At 45.1% G+C, this 26,948-nt stretch overlaps 1 protein-coding gene across 1 annotated transcript in view; it reads right to left on the reverse strand.

Annotated features, from left to right (window-relative positions):
* Nucleotides 1-26,948, reverse strand: part of dnah2 (dynein, axonemal, heavy chain 2) — a gene marked incomplete at its 3' end in the record, with an annotated part of 154,027 nt that overhangs the window by 38,204 nt on the left and 88,875 nt on the right. The window contains exons 41-50 of the mRNA XM_071519785.1: nt 25,267-25,392; nt 21,544-21,762; nt 15,980-16,097; nt 9,636-9,772; nt 8,328-8,465; nt 7,512-7,667; nt 5,265-5,417; nt 4,415-4,506; nt 2,866-3,064; nt 102-326 (exon numbers count right to left, since the gene is read on the reverse strand). Coding sequence (XP_071375886.1) covers nt 102-326; nt 2,866-3,064; nt 4,415-4,506; nt 5,265-5,417; nt 7,512-7,667; nt 8,328-8,465; nt 9,636-9,772; nt 15,980-16,097; nt 21,544-21,762; nt 25,267-25,392 — 1,563 coding nt within the window. The remainder of the gene's footprint in view (nt 1-101; nt 327-2,865; nt 3,065-4,414; nt 4,507-5,264; nt 5,418-7,511; nt 7,668-8,327; nt 8,466-9,635; nt 9,773-15,979; nt 16,098-21,543; nt 21,763-25,266; nt 25,393-26,948) is intronic.

A 26,948-nucleotide genomic window follows, 5' to 3' on the forward strand; every position in this document is an offset into this window, starting at 1 on the left:
ATGTCTTAATCTCACACACACACACACACACACACACACACACACACACACACACCTCTACCGCTCTAGCGCCACCGCCTCATCACGCTGCCCTCTCTCACCTTGACACACTTGAGGGTCTGTTTCTGGCGGTCGTACCAGAAGCCGTAGTCGATCCAGAGGCGCAGCAGCTCCAGCGGTGGCTGGGAGCCAAAGTGGTCCTGGGCCGGCATGTTGAGGTCATCCAGGAAGCACAGCAGCCGCTTCCCGCCCGCCGGCACGAACACACCTTTGGTTCGCTTCTCCACGCGGCTCTCCACGATGGCCTGCACGTTGTTGGACGTGGTCTAGACGGTGTTGGACGGATAGAGGGGGGGAGAGAGAGAAAGAGCAAGAGAGAGAGAGAGAGAGAGAGAGAGTGGAGAGAGAGTGGAGAGAGAGAGAGGGAGAGGGAGAGGGAGAGGGAGAGGGAGAGGGAGAGGGAGAGAGATGAAGATGGTTAGGGTGCGTATCAGTGTATGTATCGGTGCTCACCCTGGAGGTTTTGCCTAATAGGGCGGACACTAAAACTCTCCACTGAAACCAATACCCATGAAATATACCAAAAACAGCATTTAGTGACATTAAAACTCTTCATTGAAACTACAGTAATACTAACAAAATGCATTTAAATGCATTCTCCACTGAAACCAACACTGAGAAAATATATCAAAAACAGTACTTATACTACCAAAATTACTAAAATACTAAAATTATTCATTGAAGCCAATGCTAGTGAGATTCTCTGAAACAGCATATGTAACATGTTACCTTAAAATTCCATTGAAACCAATGATAAAATATAGCTGCTTTCAGACTATGTGACCATGTGACATTAAAACTCAATCAATGTTAATAAAATATGTGAAAACAGCATTTAAATTATGTGATGGTAAACCTTTCCACTGAAACCAATACTCATGAAATATATCAAAAACAGCATTTTGTGACACTAGAACTCTGAGACCTGAACAAATCTTAACAAAATAACTAAAACTCTCCATTGAAAGTAATGAAATTCTGTGAAAAATGCATACAGACCATGTGACACTAAAACTCTCCATTTAAACATATACTACTTAGCCCTCCCCAGATATTCATTACCAGACGGAGAGAGACAAATGCAGAGAGACTATGGTCCAACGTATTAAAATAAGGTGTGAGCGTGAGAGTGAGGGAAAAGGAGATGGATTGATGGGGGCAAAATGAGACAAGCCGGGCAAAATGGATCAAATTGGAGAAGATAAGGGGAGAAAAAGAGAAATTGAGCTATTAAAAAGAGGTGCATGACTCAGACAGAGCAAGAGGGAAAGAGAGAGGGAGAGCGAACCACTCACAGAGGCTGGAGAGCGGAAGATGAATAGATGTGCAGATGAACAGAGGGAAGGGAGAGCGGGGGGGAAGGACAGAAAGTTGGAAACGGCAGAAGGGAGAAAGCAGGTGTAAGATTCATGGAGAGCACTTATGCAGAATTATATATATATATATATATCTCTGTGCATCCGTGGCAGGAAACGAGACGGATGCAAAGGAGGGAGGGATGAGAGAAAGAGAGAGAGAGAGAGAGAGAGAGAGAAAGAGAAGAGAGAGAGAGAGAGAGAGAGAGAGAGAGAGAGAGAGAGAGAGAAGAGAGAGAGAGAGAGAGAGAGAGAGAGAGAGAGAGGTGCCAGGTTAGAACGACCCTTGCTTAGAGAGTAGTTGCCAGGGTAAGTTGGGTGGTAATGGTGATGGATGTGGAGGAGGAAGGGGAGGGGGAGGGGTGGTGGTGGGGGGTGTGGGGGGGGGGGGTCGTGGTGACGGATGGTGATGATGGTGATGGTGATGGTGGTGGTTGTGATGGTGGTGGTGGTGGGGGGGTGATGAGTGCCTCCATCATCCCTGGCTCTCTAATAGCCCTTCATCAGAGCCGTCCGGCGCTGACGTGACTCAGCCTAATTGCGGCGCCTTGGAGCGGCGCGACACTCTCGCTCTAATTGTAGCGAAAGCCGAGATGGAGGCTATTCAGAGCCGCCGCGTGGTCGGATGGATGCGGACGCACACACACACACACACACACACACACAAAAACACACATATGCACACAGAGGCTTACTACACACACCTGTACTCGTTCACCTCTGCATAGCCGCATCTCATGCTGTGAGCGAGGGCGGCTCGTCCAAAAGTATATTTAGCTGACAGGTGTGATGTGTGTGTGCGTGTGTGTGTGTGTGTCTATAGATTTGTCAGTTACTCTGTGTGTGTGTGTTGCAGCCTATTGGATATGTGCTGAATGCATATGACCATTTAGCGGTGCTAATATCACATTCCTCTCTCCAGTGAAGTCAAGCTGTGGGGCAAAAATGTCTGGAACAGCAGGACGGACCTGGAATTTTCACACTGCCACCTCTCTCGCTTCAAGGGAAGACGGGGACACACACACACACACACACACACACACGCAAGGACGAACACAAGCACTAAAGCCCTGAATATAGCAATCACTGTCCCACTTACAAAAAAAACACATACATATTTTACTATACTTGTGAGGACCTTCATTGACTACATTCATTGCCTAACCCCTAAAATTAAACCCTAACCGCTATGAAAAAAGGTGGGAGACAGGTGGGGGGACTTTGATCAAAACAGATTCTGACAATATATAAAAAACGAGTCTCAATTTTTTTCATCTATTTGCAATTATTGCTAATCGTATTATTTTCTTAGGTTTCATAAACATAAAGAAAGCGATTCACTGATCCACAATTCAGCACCCTCACTCCGAAGGTCCAGAACTCAAACAGGTTCTCGCAAGGATAGGGGTACAAGAACATACAGTACACACACACACACACACACACCAACCTGTGAGGACATGTTGATGGTGAGGACAGCCCACTTGGAGTTATCCAGGCCCTGCAGGACGCTCTGGGCCACCGAGGTCTTCCCGGTGCCCACCGGCCCGGTCAGCAGCACCGGGTACTGACCCAACACCAGAGCGTTAACCAGGAAGTTATACCGCACTGTGTCCACCGTGGGAACCATGATCTTATAGAACGGAGCGCTGTAGGAGAGGTGAGGACAGAGGGAGAGATATGCAATAGATAGAGATACTGGTGATTAGGTTCTATTGTACAGTGCATGTTTTGGTCTGAATGTAGAAACTGTTGCTTGTTGGTTTTCTGAAAAGTGACATTTTGTACACTGCTTTGGCAAAACTGCCTCTGATAAACAGTCATGCCAGTGAAGTCACCGACTTGACAGACAGACAGACAGAGAAATAGATGAAAGGATGAGGGGAAAGGGGGATGAGATGAGAGAGGAAGGATGAGAGGGGAGGGATGAAAGCATGACAGGAGTGAGAGACAGAGAGACAGAGAGAGAGATAAGGGATGAAGGTTAAGAAGGGAGAGAGAGAGACGGGAAAGGATGAAGGGATTGGGTGCGAGGAGTGGCAGGGATGAAAGGATGAAGTGAGAGAGGGAAGGTGGAACGAGGCAAAAGGGAAAGATGACAGGAGAGAGAAAAACAGGAGGATGAGGAGAGTGATAAGTGAGGGGATAAGAGAGGGATGGGAAAAGTGGGGTGAGAGGGTAGAAAAACAAGAGCAGGGGATGAGATAGAAGGGAAATATCAAGACAAGGAAGGGAGATTCAAATCAACATGGCATTATTGTAACGTACGTTTTGAGGGAAAGCATCGACCTTTAGGCAAATACGCACTTTAATCAACTTTGCTGATGGGTAAAAATGACAGTGGAGAATAGTTCAGTATTTATATCGTTTTGCACACTGTGTAAGTATAGATATTTTTCTACCTGGACAATTTTAAAAGCCAAAATAATAATAATAAAAAAAAACAAAGCTGGAAAAAACAGCCAATTTCCTTATGAAAGTTTTTAAGTTCTGTTCTGTATCAATCCAAGAGTGGACATGCAGCACAAAGAAATCTCTCACTGTATGGTGAGAAAAATAATCTATTGATTGTATTTAAGAAATTTTAATTATTTTTACAGCCTTAAATTTAGATCATTTATTTTAAAACTTTTTCCAGACTTTTCAAGCTGGCTTTGCATTGTCTCTAAAGCCCAACAGCACTCTAAATAGTGGACAGATAGAGCTGTTTCTTAAATGATACTAAAAATGCACTTGAAAGAGGTCTTACGTAACACACACACACACACACACACACACACACACACACACAGGGGAAGTGATGCGGTGTATAGAGGTGACGTTGGTGACTTAGTGTGGGCCAGCAAACCTGGCAGCAGGTGGCTGGCACAAACTCAGGTACACAGGGTCAGACATGTACACACAAACACACACACAAACACACACACACACGTGGAACACACACACACACACACACACACCTGCCGAGCTCAGGTACAGAAGGCCAGACGGTTACTCACTTGGCAGCGTAACGCCAGCCCTTTGGCAGCTTATCTTCAAAAGATGCCCAGGTTTTGTTCTTGGTGTCCACATAGTATTCGTAGATAGTGTCCTGAAAAGGAGTTCAATGATTGTTGGTAAAAGTTCAACGCATAAACGTTCAGAGGAGGCAAATGCTGGTGCCGGCTAACGTATCTGGAGATTTCAGCCTGTTGGACAAATAGAAGAAGGGAATATAATATATATTATCTCTGTCTGTGGTGTTCTTAAAATAACTGGATCAAGCCAAACAAGCTCATGTAAACAAGTGTTCAAAACAGACTCGCAGTCATACAGCCTTTAATATATTACAGGGTATATTATAGGGTATACCACACCGTATTTTGTGTTTACAATTCACATCTGAACCCTGAATATGATTTGTGTTTCTTGGAACAGAAGCATCTGCCTCATTTGTCTCCTCCACCTCAGTCTGTATCTAACTACCATCATTAGACTTAGATTGGCCACGTTCAAATCGTTGTCTTCCACAGCCGCACAGATGGCAGTCTGGGAGCTTGTACATCTGATCCAAGCGTACACTTTATGAGAGTGGAGCAATAATCAAAGAAAAGTAAAAGTTTTTTCGCTCAGTGCCCAAGTACATAGGCTCATTAAAAACATTTTGGAAGATTTACCTTTATAGACGAGCCCATGGAAAAGCTAATTTAATGTCAACAAATTCTATACATGCCGATGGTGGAAGAACATGGATGGCGAGATCTGTTATCTATCGGAGAGTTGGAAAGATTTTCCTGGCAAAAAGTGGCAATTACTAGCTAACAGAAACCGTGTGTGTGTGTGTGTCTGTGTGTGTGAGGCTGTGTGGACCTTGTTGGGAAAGGTGCCCTCCATCTCCCGTAGGAAGTTGTCCATCTTCTTGCGTCCGTCCTCGTCCACGGAGGCGCAGACGGACCAGATGAGGCTGAAGATGAACCAGAGCTCCACCAGGCGACCATGGTGCTCTGCGTCTGCCGGGTTCACCTGGAGGGACGGAGGCGGGGAGAGAGGGAAGACGAGGGAAATGAATGTTTTCACAAAGGGTTTGTTCTTTGGGGGTTTTAAGAAATCGTGTCAGCCTTTTGTTGTTGTATTGACAATGCCTGTGGAAGTCAATGGAGATGGAAATCATTTCTCACAAACAAGTTAATCCCATGTGTCTATGACTATTCCTTTTTCTTAAATTGCTCTTTCTAAATACCAAGTCAGGTTTTTACTCATCACAACAATAACGTAGGACGTGATCAGGCATGAAATATGTAATTTGGCTTATTACTCTTCAAAGGTAACCACTCATATAATACACATATATTATACATATTATACTTGTGTCTAAAACTTAATGTGGTAATAATGTATTGATGGTAAAATGCACATGGCACCTGTTTTTTGTTTAGCCTTTTTTTTTATTTGGGAAATTAGACTGTACAGGACTATTTAGAATATATATGCATGCATGCCTTATATCTTTAATAAGAATGCCTGAAGTTTCAATGTATGTGACTGTACATTTGTGTAACTGTGTATTTTTCTGTTGATACATGATATTAATAACACATTTAATTAATATTATTATTATTATTACGAGTAGCTATATATACATATACATATATATATATATATATATATTTCTATAAGTTGTGCTAGTGTTTCAGTGTATGTATAATTTTTAACAGTTCACTGGTCTCCATTCTGTCCTTGACCTCTATTCCCAAGGAATATGGATTATCAAGTTTCTATAATTGTTCCCAAATTCTCTTTGCTCAGGAGAGAGAGAGAGAGAGAGAGAGAGAGAGAGAGAGAGAGAGAGAGAGAGAGAGAGAGAGAGAGAGAGAGAGAGAGAGAGAGAGAGAGAGAGAGAGAGAGAGAGAGAGAGAGAGAGAGAGAGAGAGAGAGAGAGAGAGAGAGAGAGAGGGGTTACTAATGGGGGAAAAAAAAGTTTTAAGGACTGCTGGGAATACTGCTGCGATGAGAATCACATTCGACAGTCATGCAGATAGAGCACCTGAACCAGAAAGAAAGGAGCCAGAGAACATGAGAGGGAAAAAAAACAAGAAGTGAGACAAAGTTTCTGTTGAACCGTTAAGGTATGCAGAGTTCCACCAAACCACTGAGGGAATCAAAGACACACAACAACACATCGAGACAAAGCAACGCATGACAAAAAAAAAAAACACAGTTGCTTCTCCCTCCCACTCTCCGCTTTACTCAGCCACAAAACAACAAGTTCCAACTCGACTGGCACAAAGTTTTCAGCCAAAGAAAGCAGACGGTGATAGCGAGGGTGTCGATGATAGCATAAAAGATGGATTAAAAACATTTGATGTTTATGGTACTTCCATTTCACAGGCGGTGACAGGGGGAAAATATCCAGCACTATGCAAATGATAAAGCAATGGGGTTCTTATATTTTGTCAAGAACTCTGAAGGGGCAAAAAGTATGATTTTTACAGTACCACAGCAAAAAATGACCAGAATTTGTCTACGGGGGGTTAATAGGGTTATTGATCAATACCAATGATTATTTTAAACTCCCCACCCATTGGAATTTCAAGACACTCCCAATCTATTCCTCGCCTACTTGCATTTTCAACTGCTCTAAGCGAGAAACTGCCGTTGCAAGACATTTCGGTCTCAAGGCAAAAATGCAAATGAGAAAGCAGTATTATTATTACAGTATTTTGCATCGTGATGTATTACCTCTTCACTACACTTCTCTGCTCTAATTAGCTTTCTTGTCTGTATTGTGAAAATGTGACTTTATTATTTGTGTCATTACTCAAGGGGACAGTGCGTATCTGTCTTGTGTAGGAGGAGATAAAGGTCACATATTACTTAAGGGTGCTTTAAATTTTGAACTCGGTTTTTCTTGTGTGTTTTTTGGCATTCTATTCAGCAGGCCTTGGGATGCTCCATGGCTTGCTTTCAGTCACGATATTTTGTGTTGCTGATTCAATTCAGTTCCACCAAATGCTTTCAAGGATCAACATAAAAATAGCTGCTGAAACACGGCCATGAGTGTGAGTGGTAAGAAGATGCAATGGGAGTGACGGAGGGATTGCATGCTGCTGGTCGTACCCCGCTGGATGTGGCCAGGGAGTCGTAGAGGCGGCAGAGAGAGGCGACCCCGCTGAGCTCGGTGACGGGGACCAGCTCCTTACAGCTGCTCTTCTTAAAGGCCAGCGTCTTCTCTGTGTATTTCTCAAACAGACGCTTCAGATGCTCCACTTCGGCCTGCGGAGAGGTGGAGCAACGGAGAGAGGGATGGATGAAGACGGAAGAGAGATGGAACACTTGCCTATTTGGTGAATCTCCACAGACTACGTAACCTTAGCCCAGGCTTCGAATACATATAGACTAGTTTTCACACAATTAGTAGTAATTAGGAGTATCACTTGAAACTCAGTGGACCTTTTAGTGACACATTATAGTCACTTAATAGGAAGAGTATCAACATTGGACTATCCAAATTAAGTGTGACCCTATGTGTTGCAAGGTTACTTCAAAGTCTCCAATTTAAAATTCGAAATTGTCTTAATTTCTTAATTAGACTTGCAGATTCGATGCTATATGCCGGATACTGGCTGGATTATGACTGTCAAGAAGACCATATTGCTCTATGGCCAGAGATTATTCTCAAATATCACATGTGAAATGAGGTCCACAACTACATAAAATGTAGTCATATGTGTATCGGGACTGAACATCAGTGTATCCTATAGACTATTATTCTTCTACACTATTAATAATAAACTACTGCAGACTTTTTGCATAATTCTGAATCTTTACAAGACGTGGAAATGATCAAATACATTTTTCCATACTTTTCCAAATTTCCAGGGTCCAGCTGATCGACTGACCACTCCTAGACCACTATGAGCGAGTGTGTTGTACCTTGTGTCGTTTGTCCAGCCAGGACTGAACAAAGGGCTTCCATCCCAGATCAGAGTAGTCGTTGTAGACCATCCCACAGCGAGACACCGTAGCTGGAGAGGCCACTGCCAAGTCCTCCACCTCAAACAGCAGAGACACCTTGGGAGAGCAAACACAAACACACAAACAAACACACGTTAAAGTTGAAGCTCTTTGTGATTTGCAATAGTTGTTTTGTTGCTGTTACATAGTATGCTACAAACTACTGCTTGCCTTTTTAATATTGATCATATGAGCTAGACATTTCACTCCTTTAACTCAACTGTTAGCTATCAATCTTCTTCAAAATTTACACCACTTGAAAAAATCATTTTCTACAAATCATGCCTGTATTGAGCAGTGTCTCATTAATTAATTAAGGAACTAAAACATCTATTCTCATGAAAATTAAAGTTTAACTATGAATTTTTACATGTTTCACACAGCTCCCACAATCATCTAAATCACATGACATCACATGACACAAGATGTATGGTGATATGTAGCTAAATAATTTCCTGATTGCAAGACTGGAATTTTAGAATAAATCACATTTTGTTGTATAAGCAGTGTTTCTATGTATGTATGCAATACGCTGTAATCTGCCAACTGTATTCTCCACTGAAGAGAGGAAGGCAGCTGATCAACTAGGGAGGCGGAAAGCTGAGATCGCATTCAAAGAAACTGCTAACTAATTAACATCACAAGCGCGGTCACAAGTAATGGATTGTGTTTTAAACAATGAATGCTCACTCATGTATGGAAACGCTCGCTGTCAGTATGTGCAGAGAGAGGAGAGGAACGTTTCTCAGCGAGTCAGTTTGTAAGGTTGATTTAATGCTCCCTCCATCGCCTAATCATGTAAAACACACAAACACGGCGGTGATTTGTTGGCTGCCAGTCCTTCTCACTTCTAACGTGAGCCAGACTGTCAGCTAAATGGATCAAGCCACTTGGATGTTCCGGCTCCTCTTTCGTTTTAAGCTATTAATCCAGGCCTGTCTTTGTGCTTTTCGCCTTGTCGGATTTACCAGACGGAAACCCCAATCTGTTTCCTTTGGAGAACTTTCACTCGCAGCCTCGAACACAACCACTTTTAGTCATTGTGCACTTTCGCACAAATCGTGTTTTCGATTTGCCATCATTTGCGCTCTCCATGAAGTGGAACCTGCGAACACCTTGTTCCCGATTGTTTGAAAACATTTGAATTGAGGTCTAAATGCCTTGAATCCACTGTAGGACTAAACAGCATATGCATTTGTTTCTGCATTATACTGGTCTGGATTTTACCTGTTCAGGCATGGAGATTCGCTCTCCGTTGATGAGTGTGAGCACCTTGTTGTCATCCATGACAGAGTTCATACTCTCTATCCACAGCGTGTCTACGGGCCCGTCAAACACGATCCACTTCTCATCCGGCTTCTCGTCTAAAGGGTGGAGAGGAGAGGGAGGGTGTGTGATAGAAGGAGTGAGCTGAAATACAAATACAGTCAGCAGGTTCATACCTCAATACAGGTTGTGCTAGCATTTGTAGAAGATTGTAGGAGTGCCACACATTACTCTCTGCCGTAACTTGCACTTATCCTATAAAAACACACCTACCCTACCCTCTCCTTAGCTCTTGTGTTTTGCTTTCTCTCCTGCACTTCTTTCTTTCATAATCATTCTGGTCACAGGGATATTGTATTGGCTTTGATCTTTGTACTCCTCACTATTGGTTGCGTGTAATGTTGGCAATCTAGGAACTGAAGCATATTCTACAGTTGTACTCATTGTAAGTCACTCTGGATAAGAGCTAAATAACTAAAACGTCCTCTAAAACTTTGCATCTTGTGGGAGAAGCAACAGTGGAGCATCAATGCAGAATTCATGCAAAATTTGGACTACATATCTATTCACACATGGCACTCATGTATTACTGTATCAGCCAAAAACAGAACCAAAACATTACTCTCAAACGTCCTCAATAATAGCAACGCTAGTTTCCTATTTTGTCCATGCTACTTTACGTCATGCTGATATTGCAGTCCCCTCACACTGGCAGCACCAGTTTGTTTCATTGCAAACCAATAGAGAGCGAGAGGAGCCACAGTAACTTCAAATGTGAATGAGACCGAACCAGCGATAGGGAGAGACAGACACACACACGGTGAAGGAAATACAAACACACGTTTGACAAGTAAAACTGTCACGAGCCTTCTGGGATTGAGCCTTTTGGCGAATAAAGGTAGGAGGAAAAGATAAACAAGTCGAGCTGAACGGAGGAGCAGTCAAGCGCGCAAGCACACACATACACTATCACACACACACACAATCACACACGCACACATATGCATCTACTGACGCACACCTACACGCATGCTCACACACATGGACACACACACACACACACAAACAAAGCAGATGGTACACTAAGGAGACCCAACTGCTCCGCAAATCCTGATTGATATGAATAAGAAAAGGGGGAGAGAGATTTCATGGTGAGATCTGAGAGAGGCGATGGAAATGTGACAGCCTCCCAGATGATAAAGTCCTGAAAAAAAGAAGATATCAAGGAAAAAAGGATGCAAATGAAACACACATGCGCGCGCACGTACACACACGCACGCACACACACAGAGACAGGAGTGCCAGCAGGTGATGGGATGATTGATTGATAGATTGATTGGCGGTTGTGTCCCAGCCGTCAGAGCCGTCTCGTCTCGGTGCGCGGCGTGCAGTGCACAAACACAGCTGGGAGCAGGCGGAGGTGAACAGGTGATCAGAGGGAGAACAGTGGAGAGATAAATATCGCGTTACCGTGATAAGAGGCGGAAGGCAGGAAAGGCAACGAGTTTGCAGGAAGGGAAACCGGCGGAGCAATTAGAGGTGGGGTTAGATGGAACAGAGGAAAGGAGGGAGGAAGTGAGGGATGTGAGGGGATGAATAGGATGAATGGATGCAAGGAAAAGGGATGACTGTGTGTGGATGTGTGTGTATAACCTGCACAGGTGTGTGTCATAGCAGCAGAAAGTATTTTTTCATGCTTCTAGTAGCCCTACAAGTCCTTGGGACTGATGGGAGTCATAATGTTGATTGTGAGGAAAAGAGGGAGGGAAGAATGGATAGGTAGATAGAAGAATGGATGGATGAGAGTAAAAGGGAGAGTGTACACCCAGCATGCAACTCTATAGAAGCCATGTGGCAGCTGATAATGTAATAACTGCTGGATAATGTAATAAGTTGTCAAGGTGTAATAGAATGTCACTCCAAATAAAATCTGATATTGTAATAATGTTTTTCCTGACAAGTATATAAACTGGCACTTATTACGTTATAAGTGTCTGTCTTTTTTTTTTTTTTTTTAAGATGATTCCATTAACAGGTTATATTACAATTTCAAACCATTTACAGGAGCATTTTTTACAAGTTATTACATTATCCAGCATTTATTGCATCAGCTACTACAAGTGACTCCACAAAAGTGTGACTGAAAGAGAAAAATTTGCATGTCCACACACGGGAAGAAACGTCTGGCATTACAAACATGACGCAGAGATGTTTGTGGTGGGCAGGCACCCTGGCAGGGGGAACGGCGGCAGCAAATGGCACTGGAGGGCACCGGGGGTGGCGATGACTACATGGTGGCACTAAAGAGCCGAAAGAGGCAAAAAAGGAAAGGAGGGTGGAGGGAAGATTAGAGGAATGTAGAGTGAGGTAGAGTGGTGTAGAAGAAAGACAAAAAGCGCTGTAAACAAGGCTGGATAATGCAGCTATTTGTGGCTGTATCCTAAAGAGGTTCCGGGGGAAAAAAGGGAGCGACACCAGATACCGCGGGGACCAGGGTGAAAACTGGGCTAAAGAAAGAGAGAAAGTGTGATAGTACAAGGTAGAGGGGTGCGGTGCCAGTTTGGCGCCTGTCCATGTTTAGAGCTGGACAGAGCCTGAGTGTATGGTGTGTGTGTGTGTGTGTGTGTGTATGTGTATGTGTATGTGTGTGTGTGTGTGTGTGTGTGTGTGTGTGTGAGTGTGTGTCGCGCCGCAGTGTGTGGCACCGCCGGGGACAGAAGACCGCATCGGCGAAAAGAGAGCAAACACAGACAGAACACACACACACACATACACACACACACACACACACACACCAGAACACAGAGCCAACAGCAGCCAGCCACAAAATAGTAGCTAGGACAAACAATCTGATAGCGGCTCGAAGAATCGGTACCTAGACAAATTGAGCGGGAGCGAACAGAGAGATTAGAACTACCGTCCCAGCGGTGAACTAGAGAGGATGAATGCTTGGTGCGAATAAAAAGAAAAGAAAAAAACAAAACAAACAACGCACATGAAACAAGAGCGAGGCACATGAACAAACGCCGCTTCCCTCGGTGGGCCCTCTCTTTGGTGTGCATGTGTGTGTATCTGTATATACGGTGGAACATGTCCGAGTGTGTGAGCGAATGCCGAGGCGTGCCAAAATATGTGTTTGCGAGTAGCGAGACCGTGCCAAAATGTGTGTGTGTGTCCCAGTGGGACAGCGCTGTGTGCCAAACAGTGTGCTGGATGAGGGGCCTGGGCAAAGGCCTGCAGGGAGAAGGAGAGAGAGAAAGAGAGAGGGATTGGAGAGAGGAGGAGGGATAGAAGGAGAGAGAGAGAGAGAGAGGAGGCTCAGGTAAATAGGGAGAGAGCGTTTGGGTGAGAGAGAAAGAGAGAGTGGAGGAAAAACATAAAGGGGGGGTGAAGTGAAAGTATGATAGAGGGAGAGCAAGAGAGAAAGAGAGAGAGAGAGAGAGAGAGAGAGAGAGAGAGAGAGAGAGAGAGAGAGAGGATTTGGCCCTCCTCTGTCGGTCCTGGTATCTCCAGTGAACAGCACACACACTGGGCCTCAACGGACCACAGAGATGGAGAGAGCGGGGGATGAGAGAGAAAGAGAGGAGGCAGCGGATGAAAAAGTGTCTTGAGCCGGCTGGCTGGCAGGAACCTGCCTCTGACTCACCCACCTCCTGTTACTCCATCTCTCTCTCTCTCTCTCTCTCTCTCTTTCTGTTGAGCAGAAAACCAAGTAGGGAAGAATGAGTTTGGGCAGGGAGAGAGAGGCTGTTAAGAAAGAAAGGACTCCGGAGAAGGCAACAGGGTTTCCAGGTAATGATGTGGAGGGCTAAAAAAGAGCGAGGGACGTGGTTTTTAGAGAGAAAGAGAGAGGGAGGGGGCAGATAGCTCTGATGGGCAGGACACAGCTGTATGAGAGACGCCTTCCCTCTGCTCTCTACACTTGATTGTCTGAGGGTTACTGTGCGTGTGTGAGTGTGTGAGTGTGTGAGTGTGTGAGTGTGTGAGTGTGTGTGAGTGTGTGTGCATGATTGTGCCCCCCGAAGCCGTGCAGATACTTCACTTCCAATTTCAGGCGACATGCCACTTCTATCTCAATCTATCTCTCTGTCTGCCTGTTTCCACCTTTCCCTAAATCTCTCAATCTTTTCAGAAGGGCTCCCAGGTCTTCTCCACTCGCTCGCTCTCAAATGTCACTCTGTGTTCCCTGCAGCATTATTGGTCCACAATAAGCCAGCGTGGGCAAAGCTGTATTTGAACTGTGTTCTTCTCTCCTAGACACCGGGGTTGTGACCCGTTTCTTTGCCGCGGAGACTCGAGACTTTTCGGATTTATTTATTTTTTATGGTGTTTTCCCCAACAGACACAAAATACAGCATGTCTCTTTACCCTCCCAGCACTGACTTATGGTGTTTATCCATTGTGCTGTGCTGTAACTGTACCAGGCCTGCTGTAGTATCAGCAGGCCTGATACAGTATACAGCAGTACTGTATACAGCAGTATCAGCATGCTTTGGCTTTGCATTGGAATTGTTTTGTCATAAATACAGGCAACACCTCTCATCTTTTAGCAACATCACATATGGAGACGACAAAGGGTTTGGAGTAGAAAGGTGTTACGAGCCATTTGTTCGCAGTCTTGGATAACATCATGACCACTAAGCAGCGAGATGAATGGGTTGGGCATAGAGAACGGCAACATGCATTGATAATCTTGTACATCACATTGCAATTGAAATGTAATTATTATTGGAAACGGATTTAATAAAAAGTGTGTGGATGTGTGATAATAAAGTGTGCATGAGTAGTTGCATGAGCTCATCCTCACTATAAATAAAGTACTGTAATAACTGGTTGAGCATATTGGGTAAGAAGATTTGATGATGATGAGCATAGTGTTACATAGGCTATTTTATTTCAAACCCTGTGCTATTTTCTTAATGCTTTACTTGGAGTTTGTACTTTTTCTAACACTTTGAGGCTTTCGTGATAAAGATGCAATGTATTTTTTTATATATCACACATTTGTGTGGGTGAGGAGGAATCCTAGTCTCTAAACCACTTCAGCAGATCTATAGGGATCTACTGGCAAGCCTAAAAATAAATAAATTCTTTCGAGCTGTCCAACAGATTCGGGACCGGTCTATTTGATTCACTTGACCGCCCACCACCTCCCCAACAACATGAGGAGCAATGCCATCACAAAAAAAAAAAGGCAACTACCCTAGTCTAAAACAATTAAATTGCAAATAACCTTATAACACAAGTCAAAGTAGTTGATAGTCTGAACCTAGGCTGACTTACCTTTCTTTACCGTTTAAAGTAACATTTAGCTGAAGTCCAGTCTCAAATAATGATGAATGTATTAGACTGTCTGCTGCCATGAATTTGGACTAACTTACAGCTGTACAAACTCCAAATAGGGTCTGTCAGATTTGACTCGTGCACTTTAAAGTATCGCTCAAATGAATAATTGATTTGTGAATCGACCCATCGCTACCGTGCATGTGGGCGTTGCACGGTACATTTATACAGTGGAGTGAAGCATATTAGAGCTACAATACGGTGGGCTGGCTCAAATCGATCCATTTCTACAGTGCCTTCACCTACGCACTCCCACAGCCTACAAGCCTTGGAAGGAAATGTTACTAACCTACTAGCCCACTTCTCTGCCCGGACTAAGGCGGAAAGTGTTATTTTGTAGTAGAATTTAAATGAGGGCATAATGATGGTGGCGGCCAAAAACGCACTGCAGGGGCTAGTTCCAAAAACAAACTGGAATTCCATGTCTGCCTACAGCATGTAGGATTTTTTTAACTTCATTCAGTTTAGTTCAGTTTAATGTTGTGACAAAAGCCTCAGGCGGGACGGAGAAGCGCGGGCCAGTTCACAGCGCAGCGAGGTTCGGTTTTCCCCCGCCTTTCACCAAAGTGGCAGCGTGCGCGGTGGAAAAAAAAAAGCAAATTTGTCTGAGAAGGGCCTTTTTGATGCGCTGTCTGAAGCGACTGATCACACAGAGAAAGGCTGGGGCCGGTGTGCGCGATGAAAGCCGAGCCAGTGTGCTTCAGCATAATAAGGCGCCTGCTGAAGACACTTTTGAACTACTTCCGACACTGTTTTTCACCGCTTCCTGGCCCATGGTTCTACGATTTCAGGCACTTTTCCAGCGACTTTGAGAACAATTTTAAAAGACTTGCGGGTGAATCACTGAGTCTTGAGGTGGAACGTTCTCAGACAAGATTAAGAAATTGTTGTCACTGGAAAAATGATCAATCCCCAAGTGTGTGTGTTCAGTGAGACTGGTGTGTGTTCAGAGGGTTCGGTACCTGCGCAGGCCGATCTCATGAGGGAAGAGAGCACTCCGTCGGTCCACTCGTTGGTGGAGAGGTTGTTCTCTCCGTACAGCTCTCCCAGACTCACCGCCTTGGGGTTCAGAGGATATTCCTATTGTCCCACAGGGCGAGGAGGAGAAGAAGAAGACAAAAAAAAAATGAGTGCATGGTAAATGAGTGCCAGCAGAAAGGAGGGCACACACACAGAGGGAGAAAATGTTAAAAGATGTGGAAAAAATTGATAGAAATGCTTATTATTGTCAGATCGCATCGCTGATGATTCGCTTGTTTGTCAGCTACCGAGATTTGAATGACAAAAAATCAAATGTATTATAATTTAACAGTAGCTTTTTCATTTTTCAAGCGAGGAACATCTGCTCTATTTTGTATGCAGGTTGCAGTGGGTGTGGATGTTGCACTCGTGAAGTGACAAAAAAAGTGAGTGCATGGTAACTAAGTGCCAAAAGAAAGGAGGGCGCACGGAGAGGGAGAGAACGCTAAAGGAAAACCGATACAAATGCTTGTTATTGTCAGATCATATCGCCGATGATTCGCTTTGTTTGTCAGCTACCAGGATTTGAATGACAAAAAATAAAATGTACTATAATAATATCGCTTTTTCAAGGAACATCTGTTCTACTTTGTGTGCAGGTTGCGGTGGGTGTGGATCTTACACTTGTGAAGTGACAAAAAAGTGAGTGCATGGTAGTTGAGTGCCAACAGAAAGGAGGGCGCACAGAGAGGGAGAAAAGGTTTAGAAAAACTGATACACTGCTTTCATTGTCAGAGATTAGCAGCTACCAAGGTTTGAATGACAAAAAAATAAAATGTATTATAATTTAACAGCAGCTTTTCGAGGAACATCTACTCTGATCCTTGTGAAAATGCAAGTCAGAAGCAAAACTGCAGGAACAATCCTAAAGTCAGTTAGGCGATCTGTTAATTACCATTAATGTCCTAATTTGCAAGTAAGGTTGATGACAAGTTTGTGGGCTTGTGACTGTTTGAGTAATGACAAACAGTTGGGAATTTGGGTCGCATTTGGAGGAAAAACCTCAAGTGGGGGCAAAGGCAGGCTCTGATATGGTACCAGACACTGGGGATAACTGTTTAGCTGTTCCAGATGCCTTATTTTTGGAAGCTGCATCAACTCTGTTTGCTGAAATGGGCACCGCAGGTGTGTTTTGATGTTATTTCGTCATAGCTCTTCTAAGATATTTACCCATTTTTCAAAGCATCCGGTGTTATTAGGGAAGATATTGCAACCAGGGACATACATCATACCTGTATAGATGATGTGATGTGTGTGACAAAGCGTGCAAAAAGAGCAGGACACTTTAATTTCTGTATTCATCTAATATGTGGTGTTGATTAAAATGTTATACTTTCATAAGCCTATACCCTGTTTTCACCTCTACCTAGTGAAATCCTAGAAATGGGGGTAAAGGAGAAAGCAAGCCAATCTTTAACAAGGCTTATGTTGATATTGCACTTCCCCTCTCACAAGTAGGTGAAGTTTCTCATGCTCCCAGAGGCAACAAGAGAACGCAGAACTAAAAGAAATAACTGGTCTGAGCTTCCCATGCCTCTAAAACAGCGCATGCTGAGAGCAGGGGATGCATGGCAGCTTTAGGTGCCGCTGTGTGTAGGTGTGCATCTGCGTGTGTGTGTTCTCTCTGCGTATGTGTGTGCACGTGTGCATGCGCACGTGTGGGTGGGACAGGGTCAGGAATAGAAGGTATCTAAGCGGAGACAGAGGCAGGAGAGAGGAAGAGAGAGACAGATAATGAGAACCAGGGGGAGGTGATGTTGGCATGGGGAGAGGAAGATAGAGACCAGAAATAGATATGCAAAGAGCAAGGTGTTGAGTCAGAAAATGAAAGGAGAGGTGGCAGGCGTGGAAGGAGGGGAGAGAGAGAGGGAGAGAGAGAGAGAGTGAGAGTGAGAGAGAGTGAAAGTGTGAAAAAAGATGGAGGGAGAGTGAGAGAAGGAGGGCGAGAGAAAATTTGAAATGAAATGTGAAAAGAGGGGAGAAAGTGAGTGGGAAATGGAGCGGGAGAGTGAGAGAGGAGAGAGAGAATGAGGGAGAGAAATTGTGAGAGGATGAAAGAAAGCAAGAGAGTTAGTAAGTGCGAGAGAGAGAGAGAGAGAGAGAGAGAGGGAGAGGGAGAGAGAGAGAGAAGGTGAGAGAGAGAGAGAGAAAGAAAGAGAGAGAGAAGACACAAATAGACATGTGGGGTTGAGTCACAGAGGGAACTCAGAACAAGCTGAAAGCACACAGAATTACAGCAGGGAGCTGCACGCACAACACACACACACACACACACACACACTCTTGCAAGCCCTTTGCATATGTGATGCAGTGATGTTCTCGAGTGTGGCTTGAGAAAGAGTGAGGGTAAAGACGAGTGAAAAAGGCTCAAAGATGGAAGAGAGGAAGACGGGGGTGCAGGTTAAACAGGTGAAACACGACATGAGCTGCCTGCTTGCAGAGACGAGCACTTAGCCTTGCATGTATACTGGATGTATACACACTCCCACACACACACACACACACACACGCACACACACACACACACACACACTGACAGACAGGCAGAGAGGCAGAGAGACACACACTTTAAAAGGAGGTTAATTCAAGGCTCAAGAAGCATCGTTAAAACAAGGAAACTTGGAAACAGCGCAGCCCTTTTCTCTCTCCTTCCTTCTCTCACTCCCCGCCCCTCCAACCCCCCCCGCCCACACACACACACACACATATACACCACCCCATTCCCTATTTATAACCACATCTGGAGTTTCCACGTGAGTGACAAAGAGAAAGGGAGAGAGAGCGCGACAAAGACAGAGAGAGCGTGAGAAAGAAACAGAGGAAGGGGAGGAGGAGACGATGAGGGTGACCATGGAGGGATGAAATTGACGGAGAGGAGAGTTAAACCATAGCGCGTGTGTGTATGCATGTGTGCGTATGTATAAGTGTGTGTGTGTGTGTGTGTGTGTGTGTGCTCCAGAATACCAGCAACCAACTGGGGCAGCATCAAACAGAATGGCTCAGTTAGACGCACTGCCGCAAACATATTGTCACTAGAAAGCACCGGTAAGCAGCGGCAATTAGCGCCGTCTCTGAACTAGCGCTGCCTTCCCTGTCTGTTCCAGGGTGTCTCTTCGCTCGGGGTGCGGGCGTGTGTGTGTGTGTGTTTGTGTGTCCCAGTCAACAGCCAGTTAACAAGGTGTGTGTGTGAGTGTGTGTGAGAGAGAGCGAGAGACAGAGAAAGAGAGAGAGAGAGAGAGTTTTGCAAACAAATTAGGTCTACTTGTTTCTGTGCGTTGGTGGGTTTCAATACGTTTATGCACCTTATGTGTGCGTGTGTGTGTGTGTGCGTCTGTGCCTGTGTGTGTGTGTGTGTGTGTACATCTCTGGAGCCCATTTTAAATATTGCGGGGCGGAACTGCGGTCCAGTCAAGTGCATCTGCGTGTGACTCCATTGTCTCCGGGCCCGAGGAGACGAAGCGTCCTGATAAAGGCTGGATCAACACATGCTGCTGCCATACCAATGAGCAGCGACAGAGGGAGAGAGACATCCTGAGAGGACAGAAGGAGCAAAAGAGAGAGAGAGAGAGAGAGAGAGTAAAGCCCGACTGCCGAGCTCATACCCGGTGAATAAGACGGGAGGAAAAAAAATTATAGAGCCACTTCCTCATCTCTCTGTCTGTCTGTCTGCCTCTTACTCCCTCTTTCTTCCTCGGACTCTCTCTCTCTCTCTCTCTCCATTTCTACGAGATGATTCGCTTTGGTGCTTTAATCCTCTCCACTTAGCCCGTCCGCTCCGTTTAACACACACACACACACTCGCACAAACACAGACACACACACACACAATGTTTGACTCCCTTGAAGCGTATAGGGTGGTAGAAAGCGGAGGAGCTCTTAAAACTGATTAGAGGGGGGAAGCCCCATTGCAGATGATGAGATACACTCAATTAAACAGGATGGGGTTCTACTATGCCCAAGGGACCTATGGCAAAACCAGTAGGAAGAGAAAACCATGGGAGAAAGAGGATTTGTTATGGCTGCAGTGTGTGTGTGTGTGTGTGCATCAGAGTGTTGACAGATACATCTGGATATCTGGCAGTCTGTGTATGATGTGTGTGTGAGTGTGTGTGTGTGTGTGTGTGTGTGTGTGTGTGTGTCGGATGAGCTACAGGCCCCCAGGGACCGCGGATGCGATCATATGTTGACGACGCATCCTGATAGGTGTGATAAATGCTCCAACACGTCTGTGTCAAAGCGAGGGGTGATAATGTGTAATTTCTTGGAAGAGCCCCTCAGGGACGGATGTTGTGATATTCACAGTAAATGAGAAATGGATGGACAGCGTGAGAGGGAAAGAGGGGAGAGAGAGAGAGAGAGAGAGAGGATCATGGGGAAGATGGGAATACGGGCAGATAAAAACAAATAGAGACTATTAGTCAAACAGACAGACACTTACCCCGAGCCAATGACAGGCAGAGTTGTAATCTACAGCCATGGCCGAACTCACGAACGGCTGCATGTTAATACTGAATGTGTGTGAGCGCATTGTCTATTACGTCTGCCGCTGTCCCTCTGCACTGCATGTGACATGCTGTTGTTCTTGTAGCATGTGTTTCAGTATGTATGAAAATCTGGAAGTTGACAACGTGTCTCTCCGCTGATTGCTGCCAAAGATGAATTCCTCTCCATTTACATTTTGAGTACAAATAAAACAAAGTGATTCCCATTCAGAGTTCGGCTGTGCTGTACTGCGAGAGCCAAACTGCTGTCCCCTCTTTAGAACTGAGAAGTGTTGGCTGAAAATATGTAACCATGACCGCCACACCTGTCACCACGGAGAGATGCCAAACATGTTTTTTAAAAATCTGCTGCCGTGGAACCACCAGTTACTTAGCAACGGCCGTGGGGCTGGATAGTGGAGCGAAAATGGCTGCCACTGAAAACCTCAATGGCCAAACTCTTGTCTGTGTTTGGCTCTGGGTGGAAACGCAGAGGCAGGCAGAATGAAATGGGAACGAGAGAAAGAGAGACATTAGGATGGTTTAACAGTAGGTAATTTTTTTTTGGGCAATGTCGATGGGTAGCGCCTCCAGCAAAAGGCAATAAAGAGAAAAAACGATCATGAGTTGTTTCTTGATTGTGGGTCCCACTGTGGCCCTGATGTGAAAATCTGACTTTTTAATGACCTTCCATAACATTCGGAGCACTTCAATTCATTCTTCCAACAGCTAAGGAAAGTTATAAAGGGCTAATCAGTCTGGTTTCCACTAGAGTTGAGCTTGCTGTGGAGAAGCTAACACAGCTGAAAACCACCATCTAATGCAATGAATGTGTGAAACTGCTTGGAACATACATTTGTACATTTCATAATCCTGTAACCCATTTAGGGAGAATGGAGAATTTAGAAATGACCAATGGGAACCCTGAAAGATATCCCTCTGTGATTAAAGCAGCACTATTAGCCGTCTTAGCTGCCAAATGAATGACACTGTGTATCCCAAGCTGTCCATCCCTCCAGACTCACCCGGACCAGCTGGAAGCCGGGCTCGGCCTTGCGGTGCAGGGCGGTGAGGGCGCTCTGCAGGGTCTTCCAGGTGACCGTCTTGCCGCTGCCCGTCTTGCCCACCAGCATGGAGGAGTGCCGGGAGTTCTTGGTCTCATACAGCTGGATGACCTTGGTCACTGTGAAGGGAGTCACCTGCCGGCCGCTCTGACGGAGCTCCGTCTCTATGGCCTCCCTCAGCTTGAGCACAATGAGAGAAACCGCAGATTAGCTTTTTTGCAAATGGTGCATCAAATTAAAAAAGCTGAATGGAAACGGCAAAACTTGATACATTTCCTCAGTATTGCTGAAAAGTCTTTTACGCTCACTTGAAGCGGAAAAGTTCTGTGATAAATTGAGATGGAAATGTATTTGTCAAATAAAAAATTATGACGCCTTGGCACAAGTTCAGTTCAAAAGTGGCTTTTGGGCATCCTGTAATGCTGTCTGTAAAATGAAATATGGTCAACATTAGCCGACACAAAAGAACAATAACAACTTGCTCAATACTAGTGAATTAGCTAAACATTTTTCTAACAGATGTTTTTATTTTTATTCTTTAAAGGTCGCTTGACAGTAGGATGAAATCAGAGCGAGAGAGACAGTGAGTGAGGAGAAGAGGTAGAGCAGTGGAAGTGGCACACGTAGCAGGTAAATAGACCAGGTTTTCATATGCCTTTTCCAACAGGGTCCCAGGTGGCAAGTTTATTTTCTCGCCCCGGGAGCCAGTCTCTTTAAAATCTATTACGGCTTGTGTCCTGTGGAGACCCGCCGGCGATAGGCCCACAACCCATTTCTGCTTCCAGCCCGGAGTTTAAGAAAGAGGTCAGCTCCTTGAGAAGCTGACAGGATGGGTCACACGTTGTCTGTTTCCAAGGAACTTTTGTCTTTTTCCCCCTTGGCAGATGTCTCTGCCGTAGGAGGCATTTGGTTGGTGATTATCTAGCCGCCACTTGTGGCTTCTGAAGTTTTGGAAAATACACATTATAGTGGTGGTTTTGCATCAGTGTCCTAACAAAATTAGTAACTTATCACTGTGTTTAACCATGAGGTGGGAAATTGGAGACAATCAATGTTTGCTAACCTTTGTTTTGAATTTGAGTGCACTGATTAAGAACACTTCAGTATGTTAGTTATTATGCACTTCCTTACCAATGTGCATCCTGTGTTCAGCCATATTCATTATCTAGATTTCCCCACATGACCTTGAAAGTAGTGATTTATGTTTTCACATTTTCTGACATTTTACATGGGTTTCTTGCAGCGGAATTCAGTTGAGAGAGCTTTGAGGAGGAGCAATTACTGTTGCTCTGTCTTTAAGAATAAACATAATTCACTGTGCAGTAATCAGATTTTTTCTGGTGACCTTTTCGATGCGTCACTGGTGAAACAAATGCTGATATTGATACAGTATATCTTAGTAAAGGCCAACATCGACCAACAACAGACTAATATATCAGTTAGGCCCACTAGAAATATAAATAGATTAGTTGCCTCTTCATCAGTGGTCTCTCTATCCTGGACAGACACACAAGACAGACAGATACAAACAGGTGGTGAGATTCTCCATAAGCTGAGTGAGGAGGCTGCATACAAGCAAACCAAAGGCATATAAGGGGGGGGGGGGGGGGGGGGGGGGTTGAGAGAGAGAGAGAGGGAGGGAGAGAGAGAGTAAAACAAAAACTGATGCAGCCTGTGTGAAAGAAAAAAGGGATACAGATGCTGACTGAGGTGCGTAACGGAGCGCAGAGGCAGACAGGCGGCTGACTGACAGCGAGCCAGACAAACAGACAGGAGGAGTTGAACCACACAGCTGGAAGGGTTGAGCCACTCCCCACGCCTCCACGCTGAGAGAGCGAAGATGTCTCTAGCAGCCCATTCTGGTGGAGGTGGAAATGAGTAAGCAGTGGAGCCTGTCAGAGCAGATGGCTGAGAATCCATTAGCTAATGGTGGAGGAGCCTCCCAGCCAAACTAATGACGCTCTCATTACTACGCCGCACGCACTCCCGCCCAGCCAATGGACTCTGGCTGGGCCTTTGTCTGGGCCAGGATGCACGAGCACGTGTGCACACAACACACACGCGTGCAACACACACACACACACACACACAGAGACACACACACAGATGCATAAGAACATGTACTGTATAAGCACAAGTATACTCAAGTATACACAAACGCACACATAAGCACACTTGTACGTGCCAACACACACTTCAACAAGTACAGACACACACACAAAGACACACATGCATACAACGCATTCGACACAAAAGCCCACACAAACACAATCATATGTGCCTCTACACACTCAAATGAGTGCATACATACACACACACACAAATACACGTTGATGCATATGCATAAACATGAATATGCATAAACATGTATAGGCACACACACACTCACTTGTAAGTGCTACCAAACACTCTAAGTGCACACATACAAATACATATAGATACATATGAGTGTAACGCATACAGACATGGACGCACACAAACACCTGTATGCACTACCACACACTCCAATGAGTGGGTACACACACACACACACACACACCAGCGCTCTGATGTACCCAGGGAGGGAGCGAGAAAGCGCTGGGGCAGTAAATTGGGTGAGAATGAAAAAAAAAGAAAAGGTTGTGGACTGAGTGACTACTCCATCCATCTATCCATCTCTATCTCTCTCTCTCCTTCTGCACACATGACTGCCACCTCAAAATGTGCCATCTGCTTTTCACAGTACGGAGAGACGAGGAATGGAGCAGAGATGAAAATGCAGTATCACAGCTGCATAAATAATTCAGCCTGTGTGTGTGTGTGTGTGTGTGTGTGTGTGTGTGTGTGAGGGTGTGTGTGTGTGTGTATGCGCGCTCTGCATGTGGTGGCGCAAAGCTATTTATTCATCTATCTGTTTATCAGTAATGTTTATAAACACACACTCGCGCACGCGCTCGCGGACACGCACACACACACACACTCCTCCGCAGCGAAGCTAAACAGAGAGAGACAGACAGGCGTACAGACAGGCAGACAGACGGGGATAAACGACAGACAGACAGCACAGACAGGCAGAGGCGGCGGTGGCGTCTAAGTGCTGTCTAACTCGATTGAGCATTCCGAAGTGTCAGCATTGGTAAGAGGTGTTTATGTATATTTTAGTGCTACAATGAATATTAAGAGGAGCTGACAGCTCTCAGGACCACCCCTAGGGGCAGGTCTCCCCCAGCTGAGTGGGCAGAGGCCAAATAAAACGCAGTTCAGCCGAGGAAATCACCTTCTAGGTATTTTGCTGTCAAAAAAAAACAGTCAGAGCAAACAGAACAAACTGGAGACTGTGTTTCTCCACAGGAATGCTGATCCACAATGTTAGGTTGCTGACCTAGATCAGCTGCCGTAATACTAAATGTACATGGACGCTGGCCGGTGCATGGGGTGATGGGTGTGATTTGCTGCCCACGGTGTCCCTTTGCTCTGTACGGGAGGTCCTGTTGTCCTGGACCCACGTGTGTCAGCATGTACTGTTCTGTACTGAAGCATTTTATGCGTCTCAACACAAGACAAGTTCTGGTGCATTTACAGCGCTTGGTGAAGAGTGGAGTGTTATGGATTGTGATTTTACCCTCAGGTAGAAATGAGCGATAGGGCCAAGTGGACGGGGTAAGTAATACCCCGGCTGACAGCTCTAGTACACTGTTGTAGTACCTTGCCATAGTCGATGGTGGGGGTCTCCACACCGGGGAACAGGTCCTGGATGATCCCATTGAACAGCGGCAGGTCAACGGAGGACAGCTTAGCAATGTTCATGTCCTTCATAGACATGAGCAGGATCTGAGGGCAAAGATGAGGGAAAAGATCATACAGTCACTCCCTGGCTCATGATTTCACTTGACCTGTTGTCCGGCCACAGCTCGGTTCATCAGTAAGGGAAGGAGAGCGGCTAGTGCGGCTAAATTTAAAGGTGCCAGTTCACCTAAATTTGCATTTGGCAGAGTAGATGGACAAGGCACTGAGAGAGAGATGACAGCACAGCCCGGGTTAGCATTCCGACCCATGCAGTCGCAGCAACTGCCTGCTATTCCCATGCAAGCTCGTCCTAGACAACTGAGCCTTCAGGGCAACCCCAGAGAGAGGAAGTTGACAGCGGCGCGCATGACTAATGTCGCTCGGAAAAACGCTTGCAAATAAAGCTTTTAAACAATGGCGACGCTTTCGGGGTGAAATTTGACAAATGCGACAACCTGTGTCTGCCCACAAACGATTGGCTTACATACCCCCAAAAAAACCTCAAGAAAGGAGCTCGCGATCAGGTACAAAATGATGAGCTCTTTTCAAGTTTGCCGTTTCAAGTTTTATCCCCTCTTTGATACATTTTTGATCACAGCCGGATCCCCTGTGGGGCGTTAGACACACATTTTCCTGGTGTCAAGCCTTCATCTACAGTCACTGTCTCATCAACTCTCTGAATGTGTGCGCGCGTGTGCATACAGTGCGTGCGCGTGAGTGAGCAAGCGCGCGTGTGTGTGTGTGTGTGTGTAGGCGGGACACTCTCTCTCTCCACAGAGCCTGGAGGACATGTAGAAGCAGAGAGGGGGACTGTAGTCCTGTAGCGGGGAGTTTGACTGGTAAAAAGATGAGAATATGAGGTCAGGCAGGGGGTGAGCTGAGACGCATTCCGCATTCTACTGCTGCCAATTGCCAGTGGGACCTCTGTCTGTGGAGCAGAAGCACACTATGTGAATGACTGGGATCGTGTAGGCAGAGCCAAAATAAAACGTGGACTATGGACACCAGTTAGTGATCAATAAACCAATCAATCTTTCTATGAACCATGCAATTTATGAATGTAAGTATAGAGTGTTTTGTTTTGTTTTTGTTTTGGCATTTTCGTTTTTTTGTTTGATAGTAGAGTGAGACAGGAAGGTCCCAGGCCAGAATCACTGAGTCACCAAGACCCACTACTAATCTCTTTTATGAAAGTGGCTGAATGTCTGAAATTACTTATTACAGTGTTTCCTTTACATTAATTTAGCTGTGGTGCCCCCGCACAGCTAGAAAAATGTAAATACAAAGAAAATTCATCATGTGGCTGTGTTGCCTAGGCCCGCTGCAAATAAAAAAGTAATATAACTGTAATTAGAGCACAATTGTCCATACATCATAATCGAAATATCCAAATGAGGGCCATTCTTCAGCTCCAACGCCTACTAGAACTGATCCTGGACTGGGCCCAGGACAGAACCTGTGTGTCATATTATTCCCTCAATGCAACTACACTATAATATATGCTATGAATTTGAATAAATATTAATAATACAAAAAAAAACAAATAAAAGGTGGGTTTATCCAGCAGTACAAATCTGATGGCAGGGTCGGTTTGCTGCAAA

This window comes from Centroberyx affinis, unplaced genomic scaffold, assembly GCF_046629955.1.
Source record: "Centroberyx affinis isolate AG114_WGS23_722 - 3 ecotype Tasmania unplaced genomic scaffold, CSIRO-AGI_Caff_v1 ptg000736l_1, whole genome shotgun sequence".
In the NCBI taxonomy this organism is placed as follows: Eukaryota; Metazoa; Chordata; class Actinopteri; order Beryciformes; family Berycidae; genus Centroberyx; species Centroberyx affinis.